General features: G+C 41.7%; 2 protein-coding genes across 5 annotated transcripts; one reads left to right on the top strand and one right to left on the bottom strand.

Moving 5' to 3' along the window:
- The first annotated feature begins 12 nt into the window (after nt 1–12).
- On the top strand, nt 13–13694 carry LOC122993480 (dipeptidyl peptidase 9-like). 4 transcript variants are annotated; one of them, XM_044367659.1, is made up of 22 exons: nt 13–239; nt 1083–1139; nt 1651–1741; nt 1911–2149; nt 2378–2490; nt 2936–3109; nt 4351–4519; nt 4718–4828; nt 4923–5051; nt 5154–5215; nt 5310–5410; nt 5618–5795; nt 6081–6240; nt 6383–6462; nt 6933–7085; nt 8275–8410; nt 9192–9337; nt 9479–9625; nt 9724–9876; nt 10424–10566; nt 12114–12225; nt 12565–13694. In XM_044367659.1, the coding sequence occupies exons 3-22, from the start codon at nt 1686–1688 to the stop codon at nt 12655–12657; spliced, it is 2655 nt and encodes an 884-aa protein (XP_044223594.1). In that variant the 5' UTR covers nt 13–239; nt 1083–1139; nt 1651–1685; the 3' UTR covers nt 12658–13694. The 4 variants fall into 4 exon arrangements, with proteins under 4 accessions (XP_044223594.1, XP_044223590.1, XP_044223591.1 ...); XM_044367655.1 differs by having other exon boundaries at nt 4348–4519; XM_044367657.1 differs by lacking the exon at nt 13–239 and adding an exon at nt 396–630 and having other exon boundaries at nt 4348–4519.
- Nucleotides 13695–15775: 2081 nt separating this feature from the next.
- Nucleotides 15776–22972, bottom strand: angptl4 (angiopoietin-like 4). Its single transcript, XM_044367815.1, has 7 exons — nt 22302–22972; nt 21256–21366; nt 21020–21113; nt 18125–18238; nt 17856–17951; nt 17305–17589; nt 15776–17197 (listed from the first exon to the last, which is right to left on the bottom strand). The coding sequence occupies exons 1-7, from the start codon at nt 22836–22838 to the stop codon at nt 17013–17015; spliced, it is 1422 nt and encodes a 473-aa protein (XP_044223750.1). The 5' UTR covers nt 22839–22972; the 3' UTR covers nt 15776–17012.
- Between the last annotated feature and the right edge of the window lie 461 nt (nt 22973–23433).

Here is a 23433-nt window from a genome sequence, read left to right as displayed (position 1 = left end):
TACGCTGCACCGATGCCTCCTCCGAGCGGCAGTGCGACCCTGAAAGAGTACCGTGTGTGTGCACCCGCCGGGGCAAAGGTTCCTCTTCTTTCCGGTGTGAAAGCAAGCTATATTGTGTGTGTATGTGTGTGTGTGGCCAGTCTGGGCCATGGATACAACCTTTAGCAGCTGCGAAATCTGTTTACTGACACCAAGCTAATAAAGTCCAGAACTTGGTAAAAGAAACAGTGGCCAGATTGGTAAGTATTTCCCTTAATTTCGGTTTGTGTCGTAGGGACGTTTTTTTTCTTTACACAAAATCAGCAACCGCTAGCTTTGAGCTCGGGTAACGGCAGCTAGCGTTAGCTTAGCAGGTTAGCTTCAGATCGAAAATGACAGAAGAGAGCTGTGATTTCAGAATTTAGCTATGCTATATATAGATATATTTCAACATCGACACTGTTTAATAGCTGTCATTTTCTAACAACTTTGGGGTTCGTCATTCAGTGCCAAATGTAACTAGCCGTTGTACCATTTTACATGTTAACAGTGTGAAATGCATTTACCGGTGTTCTTCTCAGTGTGGATGAGTTGAAACCCGAGAACAAAGATGTATTCTAGGCAAGCTAACGTTAATTGTTCACATTAACGGTAAGTTACCGTTGTTTTACTATTTCACTCGACTTGTTCCCCACCCTTAAAGTTAGCCTGCTGAAGGCTATCAAGTAACCGGCTGAGCCAAATTGGGCCTTTCCATGTCTGCAAAGGGGCAGTGTAATTCTTATCTATTATAACACATTTTACAGAACAACACAAGGGCCTCGTTAAGTTAAAGTTTAATGTTCAGATGGGTTCAGACAGTAGTATAGATGCATTTCCTCTTGTACGGGCTAATATACATTTTCGCTAATCTCCATTCATAAATACACTTCCCTTAGTCCACTCTTTATATAGATCTCCGCTGTAGGTACGAGTTGACAGCTTAACATATGATACTAGTGATTGTTAAGTTGACTCTTTATGGCACTTGTGACCTGAGGTTTAACTGAAGGTACTAGTTGGTGTGTATTTTTGTTTCTGAGCTCAGTGTTTCTTATACACAGATTTAAGGTGGCCCACCACAGTGTCAGACCAGCCTGCCACAACTTCCTTACACTAACGTAAGAAAAAGGCACTTAAGTTGTTAAGAGTATCCCATTTTTCCCACTGCTCTTTGAGTCATACTAATCCCTCACCCAACACAGATTATAAAGTAAGGAATGTGTGGTATTCCCTTAAACCCTGTACTTCACCTGTAACAGAGCTGGAGACATACAGAAGTCATAAGCCATGAATTGTCACTTTTGTGCATTTTTAAGATCTATGGCTTCATATTTCTGAGACAACATACTGTATAAAGTCCTCATAAATGATTTATGTTTTCCCCTTCTGTTTGAGGCACATTTTGATAATTTTTGTTGTGGTCTTAGGACTGCTGTAACAGATTTTTTTTTTTTTTAACTGCACTATCCCCAAGTCAGGAATGTCTTCAAGAAAGGAAACTGTCCTTACTTTGCTGTCATTATGAGCAATTGCTGTCCCCTCACCATGTTTATTATCAATATGTGTAGCTCTGTTTGTTAACACAATGTAGGAATATTGAATGATCTTGGTACTGTACTTTGTCCATAGGTTGCAGAATCGGAGTGAGGCGTGTTGACCGGTGAATGCATAGAGTCAAGAAGGTCAAACTTTGTGACAATAAAGAAGGTATCTGGAAAAGGTACAGTATGACACCTAGGGTTCATGTTATTTCTCTTATCACTGCTTTGATGCTTTGGAAGATGTTTAAATTGATGCAGTTAAAGGAAGTAGAACTGAAGTTGTGCCTAGTTTTTTTTTTTTTTTTTTTTTTGCACTGCTTATCTATTATTTCTAATGTCAACATCCAGCTGTGTGACAGTGAGCATGACGGCTGTGGACGGCCTTTCGGACAGTACAGAAGTAGTGGAGATGGAGGATGTCCCATCTCAGTTCTTTGTGGAGAAACACTCTTGGGAGGGCCTCCGTGACATCATCCATTGTAGCAGAAAGTACTCAGGCATGATCGCCAACAAGGCTCCCCATGACTTCCAGTTTGTGCAGAAGAAGGATGAGAATGGTCCCCACTCTCATCGGTTATACTACCTTGGTAAGCCAGTTGTCAGTTTACAGTGTTGCATGGTAGCGTGTGATTTGTATTAGTTATATACTACTCTCTTGTACTCTTTTCACTTGACCTCAGCCTTGTTTTCCCGCTCGAGGCAGCAGAATATGATCGCCTCATGACATTAAAACAAATCACTGTGTGAAATTTCTGCTTTTCTTGTTTTTGCTGTCGTTGAAGTTGCCTTTTGTTTCTTTTCTATGTGTGTACCAGGAATGCCTTACGGAAGCAGAGAGAACTCGTTACTCTACTCTGAAATCCCCAAGAAGATCCGGAAGGAGGCCCTCTTAGTGTTGTCATGGAAACAGATGCTGGATCACTTCCAGGTGAATTCCCCTTCTTCCTGCTCGTGCAGTGCCAATGCCAAACAGCACAAGGCAATGTGTATTTTAGATGTTTTTGAAAAATCCCCTGTAAGAATTTTTGACAGATTGCAGCCTTTTCTTTAGTTTCACTTTCAAGCTGGTTTCATTTTAAGATAAGGAGCCCCTGAGGGAGTGACACTATAGTTATTTTAAGGATCTGAAATATGCTCTGAAACTTGAAAGATTGAGCAACCATGTCAGAAACTATGAGAGGAATGCCTTGACTGAACAATCATTATGTAGTTTTTTGATCTGGGAGGGGATGGGTCAGTTGAATGTGTCACATTGTATATTTCTCAGTAATGATACTGTATATATTAGTACACCAACAATTATTTGCACAGATAACTTGTTTATCAATTATTTTCAATTTCTACTAATGTTGTACATCTGTCGTTTCTCTAAGGCTACGCCGCACCAGGGGGCCTACTCACGAGAAGAGGAGCTGCTGAGAGAGCGTAAACGTCTCGGGGCATTTGGTATCACCTCTTACGACTACCATGCTCAGACAGGCCTGTTCCTCTTCCAGGCCAGCAATAGTCTCTTTTACTGTCAGGATGGAGGCAACAATGGCTTCATCGTGAGTATACTGCTGTTTTTTCTTCAATTTGGAATTCTCACTCTGGACAGATGTCATTTAGAGAAAGGTACAAGTCTGTAAAGTCAGAATTCCACAATGCCGCTGTGTAGCCTGTGCTGGGACTGATGAAGTACTTGACAACAATCCAAAAAGAGGAAGGGTGTTACTAAGCATCTGCCAGGTAGAGCTGTGCTGTTGCTGTGAGTCAGTTAAGCCAGTGTGTACTTATTCAAAATGGTGTCTGCAGTTATCTGTATGTTGCATTCTCATAGCAAAATGGATGTACTTTTTTTGTATTTATAATTTTAATTCTGTTGCCTAGAATTAATCAAAATGTTTTGGTATCACATGTATATTATTACAGTACTACTACAGATCTGACACCATGCTTACCATGCATTGCAAGATATTATGGGGAGAAGTCTATATATCAAGTTGTGTGATTTTCATGCATTAGCTTCGGATATAAATTGCATCTCTGCTAGAAATCTTAGCTATAAGAGAGTCACAGAGGCACCAATTCAGTTATGTGAGAATCTTTGGACCTATAGTTTATGTAGCAACTGTTTTGTTAAATTGGTGTTTGTGACATTTGGTGATCCTCCTCTTTGATGATGTGGTTGGTTTGAATCTGGGATCCTGATCAAGATTGTTTAAGTTGCCTTTATTATTTGAGAAGGTTGCATCTTCAGGGCGCCTTTGCATTGATGTTTGTGTCTTTTGTAACTTTGATACTTTGATACATAAAGTTGTTAAATTCCTATGTCATGGTGTTTCCCACCCTACAAACAATTGGATCACTTGTACATTATAATGTTATTGATTTCACACCTATTGAACAGCTAGGACATTTAAAAACATCTTGAAGTTTAGCATTTGTCTGCAGGCCATGTCTTTACACACAAGTTAGGTTGGAGGTATGAGATTGAGGAGTTGGTGATTATTAGAAAAAAACTTTTTTTGCACTTTTGAAGCATTATACAAGGTGCACTGTTCATTTTATTGAAAATATTGTTAATTGTATTGATTTGTTGACAAGTGTCACGTCTGTTTGTGTCCGTCGTCAACTTGCAGAAATCTTTTAAGAAAGCCTCCTGATGGACCACGGTGTACTTCACTGTGCTCAGTGTACCTTCTCATGTCTATGAAACGTTCTGAATTTAAAAAGATCCTTTATCTTTGCTTTCAAGTGTACTTCTTTCTTTGCCTTTGGCTAATATTGCGTCTGTTGGTTTTAGCAGTCTGCTCCTGTAAAGCCAGTGGAGATCAAGACCCAGTGCTCAGGGACCCGCATGGACCCCAAGATCTGCCCTGGAGACCCTGACTTCTTCGCCTTTATCAACAATAACGACCTGTGGATAGCCAACATTAAGACTGGCGAGGAAAGGAGACTCACTTACTGTCACAAAGGTGAGAAGGTTTTGGGTTTTATTTAATTATTTGAATAGTTGACAAAAGGCCGTACAATGACATGTTTACATGATATGTATTTACTAGCCTTAGACATACTGTAACTGCATAGTGTTTTATAGTTTGTTTTTTTACTGTTATGCCAATTAACATGACAGGAATGTAATCCTTTATCTTACTTTTTAAAATTTCTTCCAGGTGTGGATAATGTTAAGGAGGACCCCAAGTCTGCAGGTGTAGCAACATTTGTCATCCAGGAGGAGTTTGACCGTTTTACTGGCTACTGGTGGAGTCCCTCAGCAGTGGAAGGTCAGCAACTGAAGCATTAAATATGTTTTTTGAATGTACATACACTATTTTCTGTATAAACTCCTTAAATTCATTATTTTTCTCCGCTTGTCAGACCCTGATGGAGGTAAAACAGTGTACCTGCTGTATGAAGAGGTGGATGAAACGGAAGTAGAGATTATTCACGTTCCATCTCCAGCACTGGAGGAGCGGAAAGCAGACGCATACAGATATCCCCGCACAGGTGATTGCAGCCATATTTTATACACACACATGCTTGGAGCAGTGAATTGTTTTTATTTGCTATTTATATAACTTCACTTTTTCTCTTTTTTTTAATTTATAGGTAGCAAAAATCCACAAGCTACCCTTAAACTTGCAGAGATCAAGACAGACCATCAAGGAAGAGTGAGTCTTTCACTCTTGGCTTGTCTTTCTTTCATCTCCCATGTCGTCATCTCGTTCAGGCGTTTCTAATGTGTGTGTTTATACATATCTACAGATTGTGAGCACACAAGATAAAGAATTGGTCGTCCCCTTCACCTCCTTGTTTCCTGGGACGGAATACATCGCCAGAGTAGGATGGACGAGTGATGGCAAATAGTAAGATGATGTCACCATCTTCAAAATAAACAAATCTGCAATTTGGACTTTATGTTATTGTGAGATTTTTTGGGGGAAATGCGCAAACATACATGCTGTTCTCTGTAGCATTTGAAGGAAATGTTATGTTGCTGGGCAAGGTTAGATGTTTTTCTTTTTTTTTTTTGCTTCTTCTTTTAAAGTTTTGTCTGCTCTGTGTCCCCCTAGTGGCTGGGCAGTGCTGCTGGACCGAAGTCAGAGGAAACTACAGCTGGTCCTGCTGCCTCCAGCCCTCTTCATCTCTGTCACAGATGACCCAGCTCAGAGGCAGGCCAGTCTGGAGGCCGTGCCCAGCAACATGCAGCCGTACATAATCTATGAGGAGACCACCGACGTCTGGATTAATGTAGGTCCTTTCACCTGGCACACGAAGATTAGCCTCTCAGTTGGCTTTTGGTTTGGCTCAAAGTTATTATATTTATTCATATTCATATTTTGAATTTGTCATTTTGTTGTCATATTTATCTTTGTGATAGAGTTTTGTAAAACGCTCAAACCAGCACACCACGATCAGAAATGGCATTATAAAGCTGATACAGTCCTAGTTTTAGCTAGAGAGGGTTAATGAGTAGATCACTGATGGTGCATGAAGGTTTCTGCAGATGAACTAACTGTTCTTCTCTTTCTACAGGTTCATGATATATTCTATCCCTTTATTCAAACGACAGAAGATGAGTTTAGTTTCATTTGGGTAAATGAGTCGAAAACAGGTTTCAGCCATCTGTATAAAATCACTTCCCTGTTACAACCGGGCTGCTACCACTGGACAGAGGACTACCAGCACATAGAGGGTGAGTGACTAGTAAATGTCTATGTATGTCTTTTTTTAAAAGTGAATAGTATTTTATCTCATCTGGACTCAACTGTCAGGGTTTACGTCAGAGTTTTTGGTATGTCAAGGAGCATGTTGATTCTGTTATCTGCTTTTTCCAGGAGACTTCAAATGTGCAATCAAGGAGGAGGTTACATTGACCAGTGGAGAATGGGAAGTGCTGGCAAGACATGGTTCCAAGGTTAGACAAAGTCCATCAGTATTGCATATAAACACTTATACCTGTAAATGATACACAGGTAACTGTAGTCAGACAGTATTGAGACAGTTACATTTTTTATTTGTTTTGGCTGTACTTAAGCATACTGGCTTTGAAATAAAAAAATAAAATTGAGGGTTTTTTACACCTGCATCTGATGTACTGAGCAGCACTAGTCCATCATTGAGCTGCTGAAACAGTTTTTTTTCCCAGGATAAGAATTCTTGGCATTACAAAATCCTGTAGGAAGAGAAAAGCAGCAACACTAAGAAATCAATATCTGCATATATTGCAAGTTGCAGTTTATTCTGGAAAGTTGCTGTTTGCTTAAAATATTTTTCTATCTATCTAATATTGTTTTGCTTGCCTTACTGCTATTGTCTTCTCATTCTCCTTCCATTTTTCTCTCACTGGCCCATTTTTCCTCTCTCTCTCTCTCTCTCTCTTGCTAGATCTGGGTGAATGAGGCAGCCAAGTTGGTGTACTTCCAGGGAACCAGAGACACTCCTCTGGAGCATCACCTCTACGTGGTCAGCTATGACTCACCCGGAGATGTGGTCAGACTAACCAAGCCTGGCTTCTCTCATAGCTGCTCTGTTAGTCAGGTAAAACTTGAAAAATATAGGTGTAAGGCAAGCAACATGGATGATATTTTAAAAATAAAGTAATGTTAAAAGCCGCTATTTAATTCGGCACATATTTTGTCGGTAAATGTGGGCTTGTTTCAGTAAAAATGTAACTTCAATGACTAGTTAACATGAAATCCATCACCAATCACTGTTAACATTGTTATCATTTTGAACTTCTCTGCTGAAAAGCGGTTTCATTGTGGCCATCACCTTTGGAGCAGTAGCCTCTCACACCGTGAATGCTCTCCCTTTAATTGGAGACCTCCCAGCTGCACAGCTGGAGCTGAAGCCGAAGCCACTGGCAGCTCTACCCGTCAACGGACGCTTCAGCTGGGTTTAAAAGAACTCCTTTAGCGCTAACGTTGACCTTAAATGGCCCCATTCACCAGAACAGTGGATTATATGATGTGAATCCCAGTTGTCTCTGATGAAAGTTTGTAAAACTACTTGGTGTAAAAATAGTAACTATGAGTATGAGTGCTCTAGTTTCATATGGTGGGAGAGGGGTCATGCTAGTAACCCCTCTACGTCATAGAGCCAGTCACAGATGGAGAGATTTCCTCCAGCAGGTCGGTTTTGCTGTTAGCACCTGAAGCTTCATGCGAACATTATTATTATAATTTTATTCCCATTTAAGTTAGCAGAGAGCTAACCGGAAGTTAGTCGGCTTGACCGGTGGAAGTCTGTAGTGAGCATGCTCTGCATGCACAGTATAAATTCATCCAGCCAGCGAGGGAATGTCAAACCGGACAACTGATTAAAAACTCTGGTATACTGTGAAATACAGAAAGATTTATCTTGTAGTGATTGGTTTGATCAGCATTGTGTGAACTCATTTGGCAAGGGCTTGAATTTAGGACTTAATTTATATGTAAAAGTTCTGTACTGCAGGTTTAAGAATGATGAAAGTTAAGACACCTTCAAAACCTGAGGAAAGCTGTCAAAGCTGGGGATTGACTGGATAGTCTGCAGCATAAAAGATAAATGTTCTCCGGCTGTTAAATACGCTCTACGCTGACAGTAGCTCATGTTGAGCATTCTTACACAGATCTGTGTAGGATGTTTCGGCATTGCAATCACATATCTTCTTCTCTCAGCTTTTCTGTGCCTTCCTTGACATTTTTGTCTCCTTCTCTTTCCCCTCTCTCTCTCTCTCTCTCTGCAGAACTTTGACTTTTTTGTCAGCCACTACAGTAATGTGAGTACGCCTCCCTGTGTTCATGTCTACAAACTGACCAGTTCAGAAGGTGACACACTACACATGGTACCAGAGTTCTGGGCCAGCATGATGGAATCACCAGGTAAGTGGGATTTGATGTTAACCCCCATATAGTTCTTTTCCTTACAAAGACACAGAAAAACATCTTGACCTAGCGGTAGTGTTTATATACAGATAGTATCCTGCACATGTAACTATGTAGACAACAAACAAACAAATTTCTGTTTGACATATTTTGCAGTCGTGTGGCACTTGAGGAGTCAGAGCAGCGTCTAAAACTCACACCCTGTGCCAGATCTCGATTAAAATTTCTTTGCTGCATTGGCAAATATGTACGTAATTTGGCTCAGTGAGTATTTTTTATTGAGCAATCTGGCCAAGTGTGAAGGTTGCCCAACCTATCTGTGGCTTTATTTTTGGAACAATCAATAGAGCTAAGTCTGTAGGGGAAAGTTGAGGTCTGGTTTTGATTAGATCAAGGACAGTCGGTTCGATCTACAATGGCGTCCTCCAGACAATCCTGACAGCAATCAGATAATGTGGTGCTCAACCATCTACGTCATCTTGAGCGCTTTGTGTCAGAGTTGATTGTCGCTTATGATTCAACCACGAGTGAGAGAGCAATTCCTTACTGTCGTGTGTTATCGAACGACAATATTCCCCAGTTCCTTTTCACAGGACGTATTGGGATGTGTGGTATTTATGTGTAACACTAACATGTTTTATCCATTTTTTAGATGTTTTTCATACACTAAATGCAATCTGCTGCACTTGTAATATGATTTCCACTAGGAGTCGACCCTGTAACTCTGACAGTTTTACCCTGCGCTAAACTAATGACCATGTGTTAATGTGTCTTCCAGGTTGCCCGGGAGATTACAGTCCGCCTGAGATTTTTGACTTTCCAGGGAAGTCGGGCTTCCAGCTTTATGGGATGGTTTACAAGCCACACAACCTGCAGCCGGGCAGGAAACACCCGACAGTTCTCTTCGTGTATGGAGGCCCACAGGTTAGTGGCTATATCCTGTCTTTGCTTGGTATTTGATGTAATCATGTGGTATCTCGTCAAATGAGATCTCATTGTGACTGCCATCCTTTTGTCCTGGGTTAAGCATTTAGAAGAACATTTTGTGTATGTATGTGTTTCCAGGTGCAGCTGGTTAACAACTCCTTCAAGGGGATGAAGTACCTCCGTCTGAACACACTGGCCTCTCTGGGCTACGCTGTGGTCGTCATTGATGGGAGGGGTTCCTGTCAGAGGGGCCTTGAATTTGAAGGAGCACTTAAAAACAAAATGGTAAAGTAGGAGTTGGTAAACAAACTAGACGGGAAATAGGAAAAAGGTTGCACAAGTATCAGTTTAAATAACACTCTGATGTGCCTTTGTCTACTCAGGGTCAGGTGGAGATTGAAGACCAGGTGGAGGGGCTTCAGTATGTAGCAGAGAAGTTTAACTTTGTGGACCTGAGCCGTGTCGCCATCCATGGCTGGTCCTACGGCGGCTTCCTCTCTCTCATGGGCCTCATCCAGCGGCCCAACGTCTTCAAGGTTAGGAGGCCTTTTCGTCCTTCAGCCCTGTTTTTATCCTTAAACACTTTCTATCAGTTAGCGTTCTCTCATTTAGCCAGAAACAGGAAAGCATACTACAGTTTGTATCTTGTATCACCATGTAGAACACTTTAAACAGCATGAATTGCTTAATTCCTGAAGTATACTGTCTTAAATCTGAGCTTGTGGTGTAGTTGCCACTTACATCCACATGGTGTCTGTGTTGGACAATGCTACAGTGCCAACAGCCTTCATTCAGTATGGATATCTGTGGATACATCACTGTCGAGGAATTGAAAATTTAATTTTGTGCCAATGCTTTTTTCCACCTAATGTATATCCGACTGAGCAATAATATCAAAATATGCTGTAGAATTATTGAAACATTTCAACATTTTTCAGGAACACACTAAAAAAAACTAAACTACTTCCTTTCAGTACCATATTTGTTGAGTTACTGTCTAAGCAAAATGACTAATTTCTACAATATAATAGCATTTTTTGGTCTTCATTTCTTCTCCATCTGACCACATTGCGCCTCTGTCAGTTGGCTATTGCAGGTGCCCCGGTGACTGTGTGGATGGCCTATGACACTGGCTACACAGAGCGTTACATGGATGTGCCTGAGAACAACCAGCAGGGCTATGAGGAAGGCTCTGTGGCGCTGCACGTGGACAAGCTGCCTAGCGAGTCAGTACACATATGTGTGGCCAATAGTGCCTGTATTATTGCACCTAATTTAACCATACTGCATGTGTATATGTGTAACTGCATAGATATTTCATCATGGCTGCAGGGAACTTCTTATTTCTCTCATATTCTTCAGTCTGACATGTATGTGTCAAAACTATTTGGACATATAGATCTTGTTCTTATACCTTTTTTTTTTTTTAATAATACTTAATTTTAATCATTCTCATGCCTGACCTAAAGTATGACTCACAAATTTATGAAACTATGAACCTCTTTAACAGGAGGGAATGCTTTATGAATATCTAAGCATGTCTGTGTGCCTTTGGGCTAGTAATCTTTTGCTGGGATCAGACCACACAAATTCAGCCCGATTTTGACACAGTTTTGTTGCCGTTGACAAATTTCCAATGTTTGGGCCGATTATGAACGTCAAGAATGACGATTTGGCCTTGTAGTGTGACATAATCAAAGAACAGTCGTGTGACACCCCAATGAAAAGTCTAGCATGTCAGAATCTTTTGTATTTTCCTGCCTAGTTTGACATCTCCGTGTTCCTTGACGTTGACCAATAGAATGGCAGAGTGCTCTCTGGCGGACATAAACACCAACACAGCCAGCTGCTGGACAGCTTTGACTTCCTGTGTTGGTGTTTTCATATGTGCACCAGAGAACACTCAGTTATAGTGACTGTGAAGCCACCTGATATTAAAACAAATATTTGTATCTCCATTTACCAGAGTATACAATTCACAAAACCCAATCATTTTTCCCTCCACGAGACCCTCTGTTTACATACAGCGTACCTGGTAGCTTTACGTAATGTTCTTTACATGTTAACACAATCGTTACCTCAAGTTCTCTGTGAAGGATAGACAGTCCATACTGTCCCCTTTGTGACATCCAGGAACAAGCCCACAATTGTTTTTTCTTTCTTTTCGGGAACATAAGACTGACAGCATCAAGTGTCTCTGTAGCCGTTACTGACTATTTCTTGACCCTCCTTGACCTATGCACTTGCGCAAGGACATGAGCAATGATTTGTCAGGGTCATACTTGTAGTGTTGCCAGTCGCCCAAACAAGTGAATTTCTGGCACTATGATTGCCTAATCTGACATGGTGACCATTGTGAAAGACAAAAATATTGTGTAGTCTGATCCTGGCATTAGATGTACTTTTAAGTTATGAACATACAATTTTTTCACTGCCAAATGAACATGCAAAATTTGAGGTGGCAGGCTAAGTCAAGTCTCAGTGTTTTAGGGACTGAGGACAGCCTGAGGGCTCGTCAAATGGCATGTTGGAGCACTGCTCTTGGATACTGAAGTGAAACTAGAGTCGCTGAAGCTCTGCAGCTGCAGTATTTCACCTTTCTGTACATTTCTTTGGATCACTGAAGACTCCTTTTTTAAATCATGAAGGATTGGAGAGTGTTTCACTGTTTAACGTGTTATTTCAAGAATTTCACTGTATATCTTAATAGCATATTGAAGCCTGTCATATGGTAATGTATCATACTGAAACCATGTAATCCATGTTGTTCCAGGCCCAACCGTTTGCTGATTCTCCATGGATTTCTAGATGAGAACGTGCACTTTTTCCACACCAATTTCCTAGTGTCACAGATAATCCGTGCTGGGAAGCCCTACCAACTTCAGGTTAGCATCACAAGCCTTATGCAGCCCACTAACATATCTTTCTGATGCTGCCATATGAAATCTCTACATGCTAGGTTAACATTATTTGTAAATAATGTAAATTACTAATTCAATGTAAATTACTAATAATGTCTCAAGTATGAGTCTGCTTTCCAAAAATGTACAATATCCATAGTATATGTGCAGTTTGAGTGTTTTTTTTTATATGATCAAGAACAGATTCTACTAGATACAAATATGTAGTGCACTTGTACTGAAATACTAAAAATACTTTACTAAAATACTAAATACTAAAATAAGTCACGTCTGTTTATTGGTTGCTTTATTGTCATTTTCTAGGTCTATCCCAATGAGCGACACAGTATTCGCTGCCCTGAGTCTGGAGAGCACTACGAGATAATGCTGCTGCACTTTCTACAACAATACCTCTGAAATGAGACAAAATGGGAGAAGTGACGTCTAGTTTCCCCTCTGTCCTCCTTTACCCTTCCAGCTCACCGCCCATCTATACTCTCCCTGACCTCCCCAACCCCGTCTGACTGTTCACCCTGTCATCGAGAGACTATCAGCCACAAAGCCACTCTCTCTCCTATGAACTAGTCCTCTCGCTTCTCTACTATACTTCCCTCTTTCACTCTCTGTCTCTTGTTCTATTATTTGCGTGCTTACTCTGTCTCCTCCATGCCCCCTCCCCTCCTCCCTCCCCCTCCCTGTGTACAGTCTGGGGTATGGTTTACGAGCACAGAGATTTGGTGTCTCACCCTGAAAGCTGAACAAAGACAAGGACATATGGAGAAATATTTGCAGGCTGTGTCACATTGACTCATCGCTCACCCACGTCCTCATCGCTGCAACCATGATGGTTTTTGCCAAACGTTATCGTGTTGTTTCCTCCCCTCACCCCTCCGGCCCCACCTGTTTTATTCACTTGAGTCAGTGGTAAGAACGGGGGTTACAGTTCACGGATATGAAATGGAACCTATACACATATTGGCAGACATGAGCTCATATACTACATATGTAAAATACAGTTTATTTCATACATGAACACTGTCACTCACTCACTCACACAGAAATGCAATATCCATACATACTGTGAGTCTGTACCTTGCAGTTTGTGTGATGATGAAGAAAGGAAGACTCTTGTTTTAAGTGTGTGTTGTTTAAAAATAAAATATTTTTATGGATTTTTATTCTTTTTTTTTTTTTAAATGAGTGCTGACAAGCTGCTCATTGATATTTTCACGCCGTTTTCTCCCCTTACATTACATTGCTCGAGATGTCTGCTTGCCTTCTTAACACATAATTTATATTTGCCAAAGTACCTCTTGACTCTTGATCATGCTGGTATTTCCTTTTTTTACTGCAATAAAGACAACAGGAGGGTGAGCACTGGAGTCTTACAACAGCTTTGTACCACCGGAATACAATTTGTACATGATAATGAATAAATGTATGAATCAATCACATGCTGTCTTCCACTGCAGTCTTCTTATTCATGCAATGTGTTAAAGCTCATGTACTGTATGTTAGTTGCAGCATGTGTTTCATGCAACCAGGCTATCTTACTCTCTAAAGCACTTATCTCAAGTGAATTTACCTGTATTAACATTCCACTCTGACCCTTAATTATGCCCCTAGTCTCAAGTCCTGCTATTCACATGAGAGCTGCACCTGACCAAACCTCCACCACTGCTACAACAAGGGCTTTCTTGCACAAGTGCAGTAGCAGATGGTTGTTGGTTCTTCCTCCCTCCTGTTTTATGGAGAGCACAGTTGCTATGGTAACCTTTTTATAACGGGATACTCGTAGGTGGCTGATGCCCAACCTTGATCTGAGAGCTAGATAAGAGGAAATCTGCTGCCCTCATTTATTAACACCACCTCAGCCTAGGGCATCCTGCTAAGCCTCTCAGCATGAACCATCAGTAAGCAGGTGATTGTGAGAAACTGGCACCTTAAAATATACTTATTTGCTCTCCTGCCAAGAGTTAGATGAGAAAATTGATACCACTCATGTCTGTAAGGCAAATATCAGCCCACAGCCAGAAGCCAGGTAGCTTAGCTCTGCATAAACACTGAAAACAAGCTAGTCTGGCTCTGTAAGAAGTTAACAAAATCTGCCTACCTCTCACCTCTAACTGGTAATTCACACATTATAACGTATCTTTTTTACTACTTTGTTCTGTGAAAGAAAAACAAGTGTAAAAACGACCACGTATGGTTTTATGGAGGTGTTATGTGCTGGACTATTTCTTTGGTGGGAACAGTTGACTCTAGTCTTGGCGGAGCAACAAAATAGTTTGGCAATAACACACCCCCGTAAAAAACAAAACAAAACTAAATGTTCTTAGGTTTTTGTATGGACTGAAGTGTAAATTAGTGAGCTTAAGTGCATTTTGTTTTCTTTTGACAGACCCAAGCTAGCTGTTTACCCATTTCTTTATGCTAAGCTAAGCTAACCAGCTTCTAGCTCCAGCTACATGCTCAGTGCAAAACTCAAGAGTGGTATTGAACCTCTCATCCAACTCTTGACAAGAAAGCTAATATGCATACTTAATAAAATTAGAAACATGTGGGATATGTGTTTTGCATTCATAAGAAATACTGTGACTGCTCCACAGAGTAATTTTAATAAGAACCAAACATGTCAATTGCTATGCTCTCTGTTCCTCCACAGGTACCTAGTGCCATCCCCCAGTCATTAACTCTCCAACTGTAGGACAGCCAGGCATGGACTTTCACTTTTGATGGTAGAGGTCATTTCAGAGCAGCTGTCATCAGATCGGCTGTTACAGAGGTTGATCCTGAACCAGTTGAAGCACATTAACAGTAAGCCTGACAAGGACGCAGAGAGAGGTGCTCTGAAAAATTAAAGGTGACACCAAGAAGATACTGAAGTTTGCCTACAGGTAATACGACTAAGCTGCTAAAGTCTTAAAGGTTAAGATACAAGAGATCTGCCACGTGTATGTGGCTTAATGAAATAGTTTAAACCGTATGCGTGTGTTTAGGCCTGCTGTTGGTTTAAAAAACAAAGAAAATCTCCTCATCCAGACAAGTTTTATTGATTAGTGATGAGCTCAGTTTACACCAGTGGATTATTTTACAAATATAGAAATTCTACTGTAAGTCACAAAATTTTGGAGTGATGTAATAAATGAAAATCAAGTAGAAACCTTGATTGTTTGACATGGAAAAGAACAATATGTGAAGAATTAATAATTTGAAATGTCCTCTAAGTTAAACCATAAATTAAACTAAATTAACATTTGCTACCACCAATGGCAAACAAATCCAAAATATTTCATTCAGGCTAATTTGCGTGCATTTGATATAACAAAATGTATAATAAAATCAGTTTGCATATGGGCGTATCCACTTATCTTGACTCTCGTTGTGGTTTATTTCTCACAATATTATATTATTTTTGAAATATTTGTGAATTCTTCTGTTTTCAGTTGACTGTTATGTTAGTCTACTACCTTGAGCTGTATTTGTCTGAAACTGTACTTTTTAAGTGGCAACAATACACAGACAGAGGGCAATATTAGTTTAAATCAATTTTATTGGCTTCTTATGGCCATAAAATGGTTATTTTCTCTTAAAAAACAATTTTACATCTGGTAAACACAACAAAGACAATATAAATTACAAACAGGCAGCACCAGAAATATATATATTGATTCTTTACAGCATTTAAATAAGAAAAGGGAACATCTACAATAACAAACTCTCAAGTCACAAGGACACAGATAACACACAACAAATGGGTAACAGTTATATTTCTGAAAACACAGGTGACATTCCTTCATACACTATTTACAAAATTATGTCTCTCCTCTTAAAATAAGTCAATATGACTTAAAATCATTAAAATCTCCACAGAAAAAATAAAGTCAGTGAAGTATATGCTGATTTGATTCAAAATTGCAGGCAGAAAATATATTGTACAAAGGCTGGAATGGTTTTCAGTGCCCAATGAAGTTCTGAGAAAGAACTGCTTTCAGTCTTGACACAGTTTCTACATTGTAATCCTAGTTTACAGTGATTTATAACTTTACATAATGCTTTTGAACACTAATCTCATCATGTTCATGTGGAAAACGACTTTGTTTTAATTAAGTCACCATTTGGTCCGCACCATTGAGTTTAAAAGGTTTGCTTAATCAGCCTGCGTTTTACTCCCTACATCCATCTTTTACCAAATAAGAACAGTTCTTAAGAAGTTTTTGTGCTGACTATGCTGTTTACTTGCTACAAAACCACATTCAAACTCAACAACAGCCCACATACACAGATGACACCACATGTCTGGTGATGAGTCTTGACTTGCTGGGAATTCTTTGTGGCTTACAGCACTGCAGACAGGCCAGGACTTGCTCTGTGACACTGTCCTTGCCAGGGGCCCCCTCCTTCACGCCAACAGAAGGAAACAACTGTAATGGTACAGCATGTAAAAAAAATTTCCACTGCACATTTTATGCACGTTTTATTTCTGTCTCTTCTTCCATCTGTGGCTCTAGGTGCAGGGAGGGAAACTGCTCGTCTCTCGGAGAACAGAGCAGTGGAAACGTGGAACTCATTTGATGTGAGTTCTTTGTGCTTCTATTTTTGAGCCTTTGGGCTTGGCTGTGGTATGAAGTCTTCCTCGCAGGGAGAAAACCAGGGGAATGGAAACCTCTACCTCATCAACCAAGCACCAAGAAAAGAAAGAATAGTCCAACATCTACTTCTTTCTCCCCCTCTCTTTGTCTTAAATGTTTCATCCTGTCTGTCTTTATTCTTTATGACTTGTTCTCAACTGCAGCGGGGGCAATCATCATCATGCTGGACTTCAGGGGGTAGTAGCGGCCCCTCCAGGTCTTCCAGAAGATGCCCTGCTTCCTCTGGTGCCGCTGCTTGGGAGGAGGGCTCTGGAAGTATCTTCCGTTTAGGTTGGAGCGACCACAGTTACTGAACCACCAGCCACCTGCGAGGACAAAGGATAATGTCAGGTTAGATGCTGAGTTTTTATCAATCCATATTTGAGCTCTATAACACGTCAGTCTCTGGAGAACTAACACTAGAGGCATTTACCGGAGAGGTGCTTGGCACAGTTGGTGTCATTTTTCTGGTCATTGTCTTGGTCGCGGGTGGAGAATGGCAGGCCGGATGTGGCATCAGTCCCCAGAGAACTCTCCAGAGTGCTGAAAGTGCCGGTCTCCTCAATCTGCAGTGAATATTTGGTTTCCTGTCCACCAAGTTGGAAGGGGAGGTGGACGGATGCAAAGTCATCCCCCCAGTCAGAGAACTTGATTTTGAGGGTGTATCCGCCAACTTTGGCGATGGAATGGATCTTTTCAAGACCCAACCAGAACTCTCCTGGAGAAGATGAGAGGAGGAAAAGAAGCAGTGAGAAAAGTATCCACTAATCCTCAAACTGAATTTTAATCAGTGAAATCAATCAAAGCAAGTAAATCCATTTCAAGCTTATCAGTGATAAGATGCTTTTGGAAGCCAGCTCCTGCTCCCTGATGCAGTGGTTATAGACACAGTTAAGTTGTGTGAACAATCACTAATCTGGCCAGCTAACACTTGTCCAGTCCAGTGCTGGAGTTAGCGAGAGTGAGACTGAAAAGAGCACTTACCATTCAGGTTGCCAAAGCCTTTCTCGTAGGCCTGCCATAGCTGGTCAAAGTTCACTGAGCCGTCCTGACGCCTTTGGATCACTGTCCATCCACCATCTGGTCAGAAAGAGAGAAAAAGAACTAATCAGAAAAAGCCAAAACAGCAGCTTATTGTGCAGTTTAGAACTTTGAACTATTCCTTTGTTTGACGTTGGTGACCTGATGTCTGAGTAGTTAGCAATTATATGCTAAAGCAAATGAGGCTGGTGAAAAACATTGACTCTGCTTACCAGCTGTCATCTCACAGAAGACTTTAAAGGGCTCTGCGTTTATTGGTTGGATGGTGTAGACCCCGCTGGTGGTCTCTCCTCTCAGGAACAGCTCATGACAGTCTGATGCCATTTCTAGAAGAAGAACAAAAAGAAAAAAAAAACACAACAATGTTGAGACAAACTGCTCCATATCACTGCAAGGCCCCACAATCCAAACAGCGCTATCACCTTTCCTCTACACTGCCAGCCATACTACTTATACATGACACATTTAACAGATGTGTTTTTCATCATCTTTAACCCCCCTTGAACTTTGCACTGTCACTGTGATAAACTGGGCAAAAGTTGTTTGTGAAAATGAGGCTGAAAGCTCGCTGGCTAATTCCAAGTGCACCTGTTCTGCAGGAGCCACATCAAGAAGTTTAACTGCTGTTTAATCTCTATTTTCTTCCATCTTTCTTGTTTTGAGGCAATTGTAGAAATCGGTGTGTGAGTTATTTTTAAGAGGCATTTGTGATTCTGGACTTTTTTTTTACTCTACCCATTTTTCATAAGTAGGTCATTCACCTCTCAGCGATAGGTTTCCCTGCACTACGAGAGCACAGTGTTTGCAAATAACACTATCATTCTAAGTGAGCTTATCAGGAAGTCTGGAGATATAAATGTGTCCCCGATAGGGCCTTCGACCTAGTCTTAACAAGGGAGGGAGCAAGTGAGAGCTTCCCTCTCAATTATAAATATAACCCTTCTCCCAGTTCCCAAGCAGACTTGCCTCTTTACTGCTGCTTGGCCTTCCAGGCTATTGAGTTACACTCTACTACCCTTACATTCCTCAACCCCCTTTTCCCCCTCGTCTCATCCACCTCCCCCCCACCTCTTTGGCTTGTCACACATCCCTCACGTGCAAAGCAGCCAGTCGGTGACGTAGGCGTGCATGGCTGGTGCATGGCTGGTGCATGGCTGGTGCATGCATGGGGGGTGATCAAAGGGTGGTGAGGGGGGGATAGGGGCTGCTGCTGTAAAGGGACATTGGAGAAGGCAGCGATACAAAGCAGGAGGCAACTGGAGCTGTCATGTGCTTCAAAAGGCACAAGACTAATAGCATCCCTCCCATAATCCATAAAAAAGGATGATATCATCACATGAGGCAGTTTAGCATCTTCACACAAGAAGCAATAATAAATGTTATTAAAAATGTGCTTTTTTGTTGGCTCCTGCTCATTGCTTCAGTGGAAGCATGCCAGGTGACTGCGGAACAAAACAGAACAAAACCTCATTAGTCTGGAATGACTTTTACTCTAGAGGCATGAACTCTTGGTGGCCAGTTGTGGCTGTAGTGTGCCTCAGGGTCAGGGGTTCTCCTGAACTTTGGCACACTTCTTATTCATTACAATGGGAGAGAAGGAGGAGATGGTGGTGGGGGTTTTGTGTGAAGGGATGGGGGAGGAGAGGAGAGGATGACTGAGGAGGAGGAGGAGGAGGAGGAGGAGGAGGGATGTCTGACTCCGTGACAGATCTAGGGGAAAGGTTGCTCATTTTTGAGGGATGTACAAGTGTTTGTTGTACACCAAAGGTGGGATGTCCTTTAAAAAAAAGAAGGGAGGAGGCGAGTGTCTTCAAAACAGTGGAGGATATCTGTACAAAGTTCACAGATAAATTTAGACCGTCTTTTCCCTGTTTCCTCCACGTTTTCCCTCCTTTTTTTTCTGCACAGGCACAAGTACAGTAATCTGAGGAACACTGCATGTTGGATTTGTACAAAGCCTCCCCTCTTCTTTCCAGGTCCCCCCACCCCCCACCCCCCACCCCCACCACCACCACTACCACCAGCACCACCACAGAAATGATCTGTGTGAGTAATCCTGTTGTGTGACCCGGACTGAACGCTCTCAGAGCCCAGCGAACTTTCCCCCAGTTGAAACCTTGCCAGAGAAACTTGTTTCTGTTTTACTCATTCCTAAAATCCTGCTGATGTCAGAGCTGTGAGGTGTTATTGTGATTTGTACTGGCTGACTGAACTCAACTGTTGCCTCAGCCATGTTCACCTTTCACCTACTTCTCATCCATGACCATCAGAAATAAGGTGTGAGCTCAAATTTATTGCAATTTATCCCAGATTTTTATATTATTACTGAAACTTGCTCATACACTCTTAAAAATATTTTTTTTAAAAACAGGCTTTCTTTGTTCAATATGTAAAGATTTTTTTGTTTTGCATCCCTGAATGCTACTAAAGTAAGACCAAAAAGTGGTGGGCTGAGAAAGCTGAAAGTGTGTCTCGACTCTTCCCCAGTGGGTCTTTATCCAGCCTGGATGAAAGCAGGCATTATGACTGCTGGTCCAGTCATGATTCAGTTCAGATGGGAACAGCAGCTGCTTGGCATGGCTGCAGACTGAGGGCATCATTTACTGACTGTTACAATTACTGTAAGCCACAGTATAAAGGGCACTGACTCAACTGACAATGTTAATTTCCCCTTTTCTCTACTATTTGTCTCAATGGATGAGTCTCTTCTGTGGTGATTGAAATAAGGCTATAATAAAACATGAATGATGTATATTTTATAGTTTTTAGTTCTGAAAAGCAGGAGGCCTAATTTATGTATTTCTAAATAACGAATCCTCATTTTTTTTTTACTCATGTCATTGTGTTATGCTATCCTATATTAGTTAAAATAATGTCGTTAAGATGCGCAGCATATGTCTAAAGTCCACCAGTTGATACTTCTGGAGTCACGCTGAGCAGAGAAGCGTGTCCCAAATTGATTAGATTCCTTGATTTTAATTGCTAGTGATTTAAGCTTCTTTATGGCCTTACTAAACAGATGGCCCGCCACATTTAGCGTCTGATTTTGTCCCGTCGACTTAAGACGCTGTCAAAGGAGATTTTGGACGCTTTCTGGCTTTACTTACCGACTGGTGAGTCGCGCTGCTCCGGGTCGCGACTTTGCACAGAGCCGTCAGTGTCGCTGCTCGGCAGGGATGCTCTCTGTCTTGACTGCTGGATCTGAAAAAAAAATGTTTCGAATCAAAATTGAGATTGCAGATTTTGTTTAAGAAAATAAACACACGGTAGAGTAAATTATTATCACAAGGAAATGCAGAGCGTGTGATTACAAACTGTATGGGTGATTGCAACGCTTCCTCACCTGACTTTGCAGGGTTCTGATGCGCACATTTTGCTTGTCAAGCTTCTCCTGCTGCAGTCTGATCCGCTCCATCAGATCATCAATGCGTCTGTTTTGAGCCTCCAGCATCAGCTGACAGAAAAAAACAACACAAAGGTACCACACATTTAGCATTTTATCAACTTTATTCCACACCGCGCCTGTGCGTAAAGTACGGCGCAGCAGTGCTTTAGAAGACATCACTAAAGAAGCATCAGAATTTACACAACAAATGGGCCACCTGCTGGGTTTCACTGAAAAGTCTGAGACATAGATCCTAGACACATTTCCACCCCTCAATGACAAGGACTTCTCCTTTCCAACCAGCTGTAGGATGGTTACATAACTCCCTCTTAGCGCGGGATTTTCCATCCCACTATAAAGCCTTTCAGGTTCACATACTGCTTTGTAAATGGAGAGGTGCACAAGAAAAAAAAACAGCGCTCATGTAAGCCCCTTTCAACTGTTTTATATGGACTAACACTAACCAGGCTGTAAAATTTGACAGCTGTTAAAAATGATCTGCACATTCTTGCAGCTGATACATGCATATCCCTTTGTCTGGCAGCCTTTAGTGTTTCCCTGCACGTACTGCACGCTCTTCCTCCACGCCATGCAGGCTTGTTAACCAACCCCCCTCCACTCACATCCACCACCCACTGCTTGCACTCTGTGCTTTTTGATTTAGTGCCTTTGAGCTCACAGAAAGGGCCTGATCATAAAAGCCAACTGTCCGTATATACTGTAAATTCACCAACAAAGAGTCCCTTTAACCGTCTACTGCAGTGCAGCAGCATTTAGAAGTTTGTCTGGCTTGATTGTATTTAATTGTATTTTGATGTAACAAGTGTAGGAATTATGTGTATATATGTTCCATACAGTGGAAAACCTCTTTGGGCAATGAATGACTTTCATTATCCTCTCCAACTAACTCACTGTCCAGTATCACTCCTCTTATCTTAACATGCTCATACTTTCCCAAACAAGTTACCATCAAAACCCAAAGATAGAAACTCTTTCATTCTTACCTGGACGTTGCGAGCATCACTGTTGTTCTTGGCAGCACTGTTGCCAGTATTCGAGTCAGGCAGCACTGCGTCTCCCTGCAGCATGCTGTCCACCTTCTCCTCTAGCCGGCTCATCCTCTCACTCATCGTCCTCCTCTCCTGCTGCATCTCCTCTGCCTTCTCTCTCAGCCCGGCTGTGACATTCAGCAGCTGCCCCTCTCTGTCCTCCAGTCCCTGGGCTCGAGCCTTCAGGGTCTCCCCCTCCACTCGCAGCCTCTGGCTTTCCTTCCCCAGCTCGGTCACTGTGCGATTGAACACCTTCAGCTTGGTGGAAATGTCCCTCATTTGGACTTTGGTTTTGTCCACATGCTCCTTCAGCCCCTGGCCCAGCTGCAGCAGCCCATGGGCAATGACATTCACGTCATCCCATGCCGCGTACTGTACACGCTTCTCCTTGGCACTGCCGCCGGAGGTCGATCCCCCTTTCCTCTCGAATGGGAAACCTGTAGCCATAAGCACCACCAGGCACAGAGTCAGAGTTGCCAGTGTCGTCTTCATTGCTGCAGTCTTGCTTAATTGTTGAAATCTTTCTTTAAGTGGTGTGTTGTCTGGTTGCAGAAGCGTCCCGCTCTGTCTTCTTGAGTTGGATTTGAGAGCTCAGGCTCCTGGCTGAACAGCCTACAGCACAACTGTTATATAGTTTAACAGCCCTCAACTCTGAGCTGTAAGCTGCTTGCCATTGGCCAGCCGAGGAGAGGGAGGGGTGCAGTTACTCTCAGGTTTCCGTCCCTCCTCCACCTCTCTCTCTGTTAACTATTCATGTCAGAGGCGGAGGAGGGATGTGATATAACAAAAAGATTGTCTTTCATCTCAGCACAGTGGGAGACAGGGACTACATTATCTACAGGATGAAACTAAACATTTGATATCCCCTGCAGTGAAATACTGGAAATGTCAAACTTTTACTAGCACAAATTGAGATATATTGTTAAATGAACACTTACTATGATCTGTATAGTCACTCTGACTATGTGAGCTAATCCCTTCAACATCACAGGAATTTGATAATGATATCAGAAACCTGATTAAAGGTCATGGAACAGAGAGTGGAGATGTGTTTGAGGAGGTCATTTAATATCACAATAAGATGTGA

This window comes from Thunnus albacares, chromosome 12, assembly GCF_914725855.1.
Source record: "Thunnus albacares chromosome 12, fThuAlb1.1, whole genome shotgun sequence".
Taxonomy (NCBI): Eukaryota; Metazoa; Chordata; class Actinopteri; order Scombriformes; family Scombridae; genus Thunnus; species Thunnus albacares.
This window is presented reverse-complemented; position numbering and strand designations above follow the sequence as displayed.